The sequence below is a fragment of the Barbus barbus genome (genome assembly GCF_936440315.1).
Source record: "Barbus barbus genome assembly, chromosome: 15".
In the NCBI taxonomy this organism is placed as follows: Eukaryota; Metazoa; Chordata; class Actinopteri; order Cypriniformes; family Cyprinidae; genus Barbus; species Barbus barbus.
The window spans coordinates 3,937,951-3,948,503 of NC_136743.1; the positions used below are offsets into that span (position 1 = coordinate 3,937,951).

The 10,553-nt window shown below is 37.0% G+C and overlaps 1 protein-coding gene across 1 annotated transcript in view; it reads left to right on the top strand.

The window, feature by feature from the left end:
* LOC306880928 (sodium channel protein type 2 subunit alpha-like) overlaps nt 1-2,297 on the top strand; it is a gene marked incomplete at both ends in the record, with an annotated part of 47,320 nt that extends 45,023 nt beyond the window's left edge. Inside the window, 4 exons of the mRNA XM_079434734.1 lie at nt 91-232; nt 326-426; nt 505-775; nt 1,096-2,297. Of these exons, the coding sequence (XP_079290860.1) occupies nt 91-232; nt 326-426; nt 505-775; nt 1,096-2,297 (1,716 nt within the window). The remainder of the gene's footprint in view (nt 1-90; nt 233-325; nt 427-504; nt 776-1,095) is intronic.
* Nucleotides 2,298-10,553: the final 8,256 nt, after the last annotated feature.

The following is a 10,553-nucleotide window of genomic DNA, read 5'->3' on the forward strand; positions in this document are numbered from 1 at the left end:
AACCATTGAAAAACTTCATTTTAGAGCTGTAGGCTGTCTGGAAAACCATCTTTGTGAGTTTCTAAGATTTATATTGTTCTTGTTTGTCAGGTTGAGGAGCAGCCCGTCAAAGAGATAAACCTCTACATGTACCTCTACTTTGTCATTTTCATCATTTTTGGATCCTTCTTTACCTTAAATCTGTTCATCGGTGTCATCATCGATAACTTCAATCAACAGAAAAGAATGATAGGTGTTTAAGATGTACTTCTCTTCCAAAAGCATTTCGTGTACATTTATTGTGTTCCATGAAAATAATAACAGCTGGTTGTTCTCTGTACTTAAGGTAGCCAGGATATATTCATGACCGAAGAGCAGAAAAAGTACTACAACGCGATGAAGAAACTTGGATCGAAAAAGCCACAGAAGCCAATTCCAAGACCAGTGGTAAGATGATGATTTTTAACATTTTTGTAACTAAAAATCTTACTGAATTCTCTTTCTAATTTTCGCATTTCCATCTAGAACATTTTACAAGCATTCTTCTTCGACTTGGTGTCCAAGCAAGCCTTTGACATCATTATAATGATGCTCATTATTCTCAACATGGTAACCATGATGGTCGAGTCCGATGAACAATCTGCTCGCATGGAGACCGTCCTCAATAACATCAACCTGGCCTTCATTGTCATCTTTACCACCGAATGCCTCATCAAGCTATTTGCCCTCCGCTGTTATTTCTTCACCATTAGTTGGAACATATTTGACTTTGTAGTGGTTATTCTGTCCATCGTTGGTAAGTGCACGACTTTACAGTCTGGTAAGTGGTACGTGTGGCTAATTCAAGATACTTCCCTGCTGAAAAGACCAACTTGGTTTATACTGGTTAGCACTTTGGTATGGGTCCATCTGGTCACCATTATGGTGAAGCCAAAGAAGGATTGCTGGTTTGGTTAAGTTAGTTAAGAAACTTTGCAGAGACACCAGCTTGTCTTTTCAACTGGGTTGTTGTGATCTGAGATGTGCGTAGTGCCATTTCTCAATTCTTCAAGAGATTTTCAAGAGAGTCCAACTTCTTTGTGTTGATATTTGGTTTTAATTTGTCCTTCCTCATAGGAATCGTCCTTGCTGACATAATAGAAAAATACTTTGTGTCCCCAACTCTGTTTCGAGTGATCCGGTTGGCAAGAATAGGACGAGTTCTCAGACTAATACGAGCAGCTAAAGGAATAAGGACGTTACTTTTTGCCTTAATGATGTCGCTGCCGGCATTGTTCAACATCGGCCTCCTGCTCTTCCTGGTCATGTTCATCTATGCCATTTTTGGCATGGCGAACTTCGCCTATGTAAAGAAGCAAGGCGGGATTGACGACATGTTCAACTTCGAAACCTTCGGGAACAGCATGATCTGCCTTTTCCAGATCACCACGTCGGCCGGTTGGGATAACCTACTGGATCCCATTCTCAACAACTCTCCGGAAGAATGCAGCTCGAGTTACATCAACACCGGAACCAATACCAAGGGCAACTGCGGCAATCCCTCAGTAGGGATCACTTTCTTTGTCAGCTACATCATCATTTCCTTCTTGATCGTTGTCAACATGTACATTGCCATCATTCTGGAGAACTTTAGTGTGGCCACCGAGGAAAGCACTGAACCTCTGAGCGAGGACGACTTTGAGATGTTCTACGAGGTTTGGGAGAAATTCGACGTTGAGGCCACGCACTTCATCGAGTACTCCAAACTCTCGAGTTTTGCCGACAGCCTTTCTGAACCTCTGAGGATCGCCAAACCCAATAAAATCAAACTCATCAACATGGATCTACCCATGGTCAGCGGCGACAGGATCCACTGCTTGGACATCCTGTTTGCCTTCACCAAGCGGGTCCTCGGGGAGACCGGAGAAATGGATGCTTTGAAGCAGCAAATGGAGGAGAAGTTCATGATGGCGAACCCTTCCAAGATATCCCATGAGCCCATCACCACAACGCTGCGGCGCAAGCAGGAGGAGATTTCGGTGTCCCTGATCCAGCGAGCCTACCGGCGGCACCTGGTTAGAAGGCATATGAAGCAGGCGTCTTACCTGTACAGGCACATAAGCCAAGACGCACACTGGTTGGAAGAGGACGGCGCTCTGGAGCGGGAAGGACTCATAGCGTCAATGATTAAAGAGCACTACGGTCCCGAGAAGGGGCCGCCATACTTATCTTGCTCTCCGCCGTCATATGATGCTGCAAAAAAGGATCCTAGTGACCAGTTCAAGATGTCAAAACCAGACTCTCAATCCAGTGAGACGTATGACGAGACCTTTCTTTAGGAACTATTTTCTAAGTAACCCATCTTTGCTTGCTTTTTTTTTTTTTTACCATGTTTGGATGTGTGTAAACGAATCTAAACAGGAAGAATCCAAATGAGAACAAGATTTCACTTTTTTAATCTGTAAGAAAATGTTTGGACAACCTGTTGTTTTTGTCATAAAATATGACAAAGTATCATAGGAAATGGACAAAAATACATGGATATATCAACGTGAGGATGCACACACTAAATTTTCAGGTAGAGAATGTATTTTAGCTCAGATGTGTTGCACATATTGAAACTCTAATATTGCACAGATGTTATTTTGGTTGTTTGCTATAAAGCTTAACGGCCACATGTAGTTTTTCCCTGAGTTTTTCATTGCTCAGGATTAAGTGAGGAATGTTATCACTTTTTTACACTTGATGAGAGTATTGGTGTAAGGAAAAGGCCCCTAAATGCAGTTCGAATGACTACAGTGGAAATTTCCTCAAACAAAGTGAATGATTTTGCATTTTTATCAGCGCTTGAGGAATTGTTGTTTTCTTGTTGAACACAGGCAGGAAACTGTGTTTTAAAATGGTTTAATGTGAAATCAAAATGGACTACTTGGGTAAATACATGTACATGTTCCTGATTTTATTATGCACAACTGGTGCATGTTATTCCAAAGGAAGAATCTATGTAATCTTTCAACAAAATGAAACAACTTTCGTGGCTGATGTCATGTATTTCTCAACCCATTCTCTCCAACAGCTTTGCTCCATTTTGACATGCAACGCCTACTTTTAATGATTCAATCAATTCCCAGTGGATAAAGATCGCCTAAATTGTTTTGGGTTAAATATCCTGTTTCACTAACCTCACAGCAGTAAAATTATGAATGAACTGAATTAAAATGGATATACAACTATGTTTCATACAAAATTTGAATCAGCTGAAATTACCTTCAGCTCTTATGTTTTATTTAAGGGCTTTTTATCATTATGTTGTACACTGAAATGCTTCAGTCTGGATCACAGAACATGTTCAGTGTCCTAATTACTCATAACCTCATCGCTGTTTATTTCCAGGAATATATATAATATATAATGTACATAAGGAAATGGAAAGAAAAGTACAGATGTATCATCAACATCACAGTGTACAGGTATATCAATTTCTGTATTCTACTCCTTTTTATATGAAACAAAGCTTTCCTTTCCACAAAATGTTCTCTCTGTTGTATTTAATTTCAAGGGGCATTTATGGAACCTGAAACACAATAAAAAGTTCTCATGCGTACATTTTAATAAAATTCTGATGGACTGAGGGATGGATGAAATTCACACATTTGCCATCTCATTTTGTCAAGTTACATTGACCCACAAATTGCATCAGCTGAATGCCCAGAATGATATAATGAGGAAGCATGGCATTGTTTGATTAGGTTTTCTTGCCTGTGACGCTTCCATGAAACAGGATGTTGGGGCATGACATATTGAATAAACTGTGTTTTAAATAGCCATAAGTTTGCATCACAGATGTGAACTATAATTTGTTACATATAGGGACACATTTAAATGTCTTGTAAACAAGAGAAATCCTCAATATTTTTGTACATTTTGCTAGAAGATAAAAGTTGAAAATTAAATATGCTAAAGGTTTATTTAGCTAGTTTCTAGTGGTAGGATAGTACAAAGACTTGTTTCTGCCACAAAATAAAAATAGCTAATTTTTAACTCACAACACAACTCACAAGTTTATATATGAAAAAACTAAGAATTGCAAAGAAAAAAGTCTGAGTTGCAATTTGTATTTTTATACCATGGTGGAACAAAAAAAAAAAATCATTCAAGAATTATGAGACAAAAAAAAAACAAAAAAACTGAATTACAACTACAAGATGTAAACTAAGAAGAAAAAAAATCAGAAATGTGAGATAAACTCAGTTCTGAGAAAAAAAAGTAAAAAAAATAGTCATTTAACTATAGGCAAGCACCAAACACCATCATTTCTTGGCCCTATTTAAGTTCATTGTAAGCAGCTACTGACCGTCTCCTGAACATGAATCACCATTTTGACCAGCCTTTCTTTAGTGGAAACAAAAAATGGGTGCTGCATTCTCAACAGTGGGGCAGTTTTTGTTGATTTTGTAACGTGTGCATCGTTTGGGCTCTCAGCTCTTCGTTAGGGAGCCAATTTGGCTTCGTCCCCTGGGAGTTTGCCCTTTCTCCAGCCCAGGGTAAGGGTGTTCAAATCCTCCAGACCAGCTGGACCTCCAGGATAATCCCAGCGGAAAATAATCACTTGTTTTAATTACACGCAAATGCACTCATGCTTCAGTTCGCTCAGTCACAGACCTCCAAACTGCTGTCTTATACAAATGCAGCTGCCTTTTCCATTTCGGAAAGGTGATGTTTTTGATGTCCACTTTTACATTCTATTGGAAAAATTATGTCTTCAAGTGCTTTAAAAAGTAATAATGCTGGGATATTTTTAATTTATGATGGGATGATTGTGATGGGTGGAACATCTTTTTTATTTTATGTGATAGCCAGAATGTTTAGCATAATATTTTAATATTTTGAACTTGGCACCTCAGAATTTCAATGACTGTGTAATATTTTCCCTGATTTGTCATGCTTGCATTTCTCAGACAAATACTTTTTTTATTATTTGGTTTGTACTTTATGCTATCCATATATATATTTTTACAACTTTTTGTTTCTCCATTCAGTTTCTGCACATGCTTTCATTTGAATTCTTTGTGTCTCTGGATCGCTTTAAAGAAATCCACTTTAATGAATGTGTCTGCGTAACTGATCTGATGTTTAAACATCTGAACATGTGGCTGGGATTAAGCTCGACAGGAAACCCATTATTACAGATTAAAATGCACTATAACTAATTACATACACAGGCACATGCTTCTCTCATCTTCTATATAACCAATCTAAATTAACAAAAAATGGGGTAATTTTTTTAAAAGAAAATAAAAACAGAAAGTGCTTTGGTATTTTTTATTTGGAGCACAGAAGAACGCAATCAGTGGGTAAATGTGATTAGTACTAGATTAGACCCAGAGGAGTGACTGATTAAGTTTGTTCACTTCCTGGATTTAAGGATGTGAACACTCTTAATCAGGATACATGTGTTTGTGTTCCCGTTGCCATGGTCACCCTGTGCTAATGATGGAAAAGCTCCACTTAATTGGTCCCACCTTCTGATTAAGTTAGCAAAAAAAAAAAAAAAAACACAATAGAAACTACAAATAACAAGTAGACTTTTGGGAGATAAACAAAAATATATGATGTATGCATAAAGAATATTTGAATGTTGAGGAATAGGAAATAATAACTTATCCTTAAACAAATGCATGAATGAATAAACGTTCATATGAGGAGATCATGGAACACTACAGCCGGAAATGTGTTTCCAATTCTTGAAATACAAAAGAAAATGTGTACAGCACCATCTTCCAAAAAAAAAAAAAAAAAAAAATCATAATATGATCATAATAATCCGCCATAGAAGAAAGGAAAAATGCAATTAACGCCATCCATCTGTTGGTGCAGTGCTGGCTTAGAAAGGTTTGGAAAAATCCTGACCCGAAGCTCCGCTGATGTCCACTGAATTCAGAAAGAGACTTTTCCTGAAACAGCCCATTTTTGTTGTTCTTTTTTTCTGGCCATTATTTAATCTTGAATATTCATGCATAAGAAATACGACCAAGTCATGACTTTGACATGAAGTATAGCCATTAAAAAGTGTTAAAAGTATTCCACTCTACAACAATAGCCTTAATTTGCATATTATTAAAATGCAAATTGTTAGCTAACATGTTATTTCTCATCTCATTGTCTGTGTCACTTATCACTTTGTTTCTATTCTGAGGGATGTTTTCTTTCTGCTTAAAGCATGTTGTAAACACGTCAAGCCAGCTGAAATGTGTGTAATGGAGAGATTTGAGAGTTGCAGTAGATTTTGCTTAAACAAAGATTTCAATTTTGGTTTGTTTCTCACACAAAACTGAGACTTCAGAAATCTTGGAATCTAGTGCACAAGTGTGCACTACTTTTAAATGGCTTGACAAGTGCAGCTGTATTTCCTGTATTAACATACTTCCTATTCAAAGGAGAAGTGGAGGCGGGACACATTAAGGGTTTTTATTTATTTATTTATTTTTTTGCAAAAGCCAATAGCCTTCAGTTTATGTAAAAGCCACAAACTATGATTTGCAACTTGCTATTGCCAGTCATCAGTGGGCGGGACCTTATCATTCTAGAGAGACTCTGATTGGTCAAAACGAGTGAGTGCAGGATGAATCACAGTAAAATTAGGATTTTTTTTAAAAAGCTCTCATATATATGTATGTGTGTGTGTGTGAGTGTGAGTAAGATTTGAATAGCTCTGCTTCAAACACTACAATTTTGGATTTTTAAATCAAGAAACATTTACTTGAGAAGCAAAATGACAAAGATAAAAAATCTTGTTTTCTGAGAAATTTATCAAAATGAAGTTTATGATTAAAACAAGAATATCTGCCAATGGGCTCATAAAAATCAACTTAATTACATTCACATTTAGTCATTTAAATGGAAAAACAAGTTTTAATACCTCACATATATTTAGCTTTTGTTTTAAGCATAAAATCACTTACTTGTGCCCAGTTTCTCAGAAAACAAGACTTCATGTGTTCAGTTGACATCAAGTAAATATATCTTGGCTTAAGGATGTTTGTATATTTGTATTGGAAAACAAGGCAACCATTCTGAGGATTTTTTTTTTTTTTTTTGCAATACATGCAGTATTTAACTTTATGAATTTAAGACCTTTTTAGGCCTTAATTTGTGTAAGTTCCAGATATAGATGAACCGTAGATAATAGATTAAATGATTTTCATACAGTAATTTTTGATAAATATACTAAAACACTTATGCCCAAGGAAAGATCTTGTTAGTACAGTGCCCTCCATAAGTATTGGAACAGTAAAGACAAATTGCTCTGTTGGCTGTGGAGTCAAGAAATTTACAAATATGATTAAAAGATGAATATGAGACAAAACTACAGAATGTCACATTTTATTATTAGCCATTTCAACACATATGTTTTACCAAATAAAAACAACAGCACTTCTAGAGTTCATCCCACTCATTGATGTGAGCATAAGTATTGGGTCAGTTGAACATAAGGCAGATATAAAAGATTAAAAGCTATTATTTAGTTGCAGATCCCTTGCACACAATCACAGCAGTGAGTCTGTGACCCATAGACATCACCAGACTCTTGCTCTCATCCTTTGAAATGCTTTTCCCAGCCTTTAATGCAGCCAATTCCAATTGTTGCTTGTTTTGGGGAGTTTCTGCCTTTACTTTCCTCTCCAGCTGGTGAAATTCATGTTTAATCAGATTTAAATCTGGAGATTGACTTGGGCAATCTAAGACTTCCCATTTCTTTGCCCTTATAAATTCCTTGACTGAACTGGCAGGGTGTTTTGGGTCATTGTCCTGATGCAATATGAAGCACTTCCCAATGAATCTGGTGACATTTTCTTGAATATTGGTAGGCAAGATGGTTTTGTACCCTTCCAAATTCATTCTGCTACTGTCATCATACATTAAGTCATCAGTAAAGTTGAGAGGGCCTGTTCCAGAGACAGCCATGCATGCCCATGCCATGACACCACCTCCACCATGCTTTACAGATGAGGATCTATGTTTGGGATCATTTGCAGTTCCTTTTTTTTTCTCCACATTTTTTCTTTCCCGTCACTTAGATAAAGCTTCATCTTTGTCTCATCGGTCCATAAACACAGTTCCAAACTCTTCTGGCTCACCTTTGTGCTTTTTTGCAAACTCTAATCTTTCCTTTCTATTTTTGGTGCTGGTCAGAGGTTTGTATCTTGCTGTGTAGCATCTGTAATTCTGTGTCAAAGTCTCCTGAGGACAGTAGATTGTCAGAGCATCAACCCAGCTTTTATGATTTGTCTGTCATCAACTCCTGTTGTTTTCTCAGCCGATCAGGTCATGTTGGTTGCTGGTGGTTTCTAAACTCTTGATTTCTCCATGCCCTTTGTTTTTGCTAGAGCTCTAATTGACTTCCTCTTTTCTTTTAGCATCCAATTTGCTTGTTTTTCTCTCAAAGTCAGCTCCCTCATCTTCATCCTGGTTTGTGTGTATCATCATCGAATGCAAGATTCAGAATACAGAAATAATGGATATAACTGATTCGACACATTCCCTGCTTTTAATATCTGAAGAATTAATGCAACAGGACACAGCTGATCACTTAGAAAGACCTGTGAGGCAACTGCTCCAATACTTATGCTCACATCAGATCGAGGGATCAAACTCTAAAAGTGCTGAACTTCTTAGCTGGTAAAACATCTGTGTTGAATCACCCAATAATAAAATGTGACATTCTGTAGTTTTGTCTCATATTCATCTTTTAATCATATTTGTAAATGACTCGAATCCACAGCCAACAGAGCAATTTTGTCTTTACTGTTCCAATACCTTTGGAGGGCACTGTATATATATTTTAAGCAGATTGTGTTGTGACTCTCCGATGATCTCTGAGGATTTCAGTCATTTGTCATTCCTGCTGTGTTATTGTAGATCCTTACAGGGACAGAGGACTCTGGCGAGATATATCTGCGGGTATTAATTATTTGGGACTGTCCATATGTCCTGTCTACTAACCTTGCAGTCAACATCTGCCACTTCCTGTCCTGAGTGTTCAGAGATCAGATGAACACATACTGCCCTCTAGTGCTGGACAGAGTCACGACAACTGAACACGAAAAGCTTAATTACTGAAGCCTCATAAGCACAGTGGATTTTTAATGTGTTTTTTTTTTGTATAATTAATAATTGCATGAAAGGCTGCATTATTAGGAAAAAATGTGTTTGTCTACACTAGATTTGACTCATTGACAAATGGTTTTTTACCCATTTCCGGCATTAAAAAATGGTCAAAAATACATTTTTGGTTTTGGGACATTGAGGAATATCTAAACAAACACGATAGACATTTCTAATAATAATATTATTATTATTAATAATATATATATATATATATATATAGACCGGCAGTGATGGCCTTTCCTTTTATTTGTGTTATGCATTTATGCTTTTTTTTTTTTGTACATACATCTAATTATTCACTAAAAGCCACTATGTCTTAAAAGCAAAAGACACAAAAGACATGTAAGTGATAAACATGGGTAATTTTTAATTCAACAAAATACTGAACATGGCAGCAGAATCTGAAATGACCCAAACTGGGGCAACACAACATACATTTACTACATTAGCAGCAGTAAAAAAAAAACTCAACAGACCTCCATCATTCCTGATCCTTCATGAGAAGCCAGCCCACACAAAGCCGGCAAAGGATCATGGGAAATCTCCTCAGGTAGTCCTAACATACGAACACTTCTTCAGGGTTTATTTATGTGAAAGAGAAATAGAACAAGATTAAAAGATGCTTCAACTACATCAGTTAGCAGATCTGATGAAGTTATTTATATACATCACACGTCAACACCTGATAGCATACAAAGTTTGGCTTCAACTAAATTTGCACAACTTGCACTGCAATACTTTATATTTCAAATCCCTGATTTGATAGAGAAATCCAACTTAATACAATTGATAAGATGGAGACGAGAGAAGATACATGTACCACATAAAACAAACAAACAAACGTAACCTAAATCAAACACAAGTGAGGAAGGTTTGTATGTCCTCAGAACAGTTCATCTGAACCTCAGAAGCCATTGAACCTGCGGATGGCCGGACTCAAAGCTAAAGACTTTGAAAAGCAACGAGCACCTGGCAATCAAATTCAGAGCACCTTCTGTTAAAAACTAAAGCAGTAGAAAATCTCCGTAAATCACAGAAAAGCAGCTGGATATTAAATTATATTGCTACCACAAAACAGAATAAAATACTTTAGATATATTTATATATAAAAAAGTCACAATATCTGAGGTATATCTAATCACTGAGCGCATGACGGTCGAGATTCAGTGATCGTGTTAGTGTTACGCTGACCAACGAGTCTGATAAAAGCTGTCCGTTTCTGAACAACACTGGAGTCCATGAGATGATTGAAGAGCACAGCACTACGGACATTCAGTCTTCAACGCTGAAGTTATTGCGGGAAACAGGCGAGCTCTGAGATATCGCCACTGTTGAGATGTGAATCGAGAAACGTCCGGGTCATATTTCACCCCAAAAATCAAAAGAAAAAAGAAATTTAACAATGCAAAAAACTGTTATTGTACTGT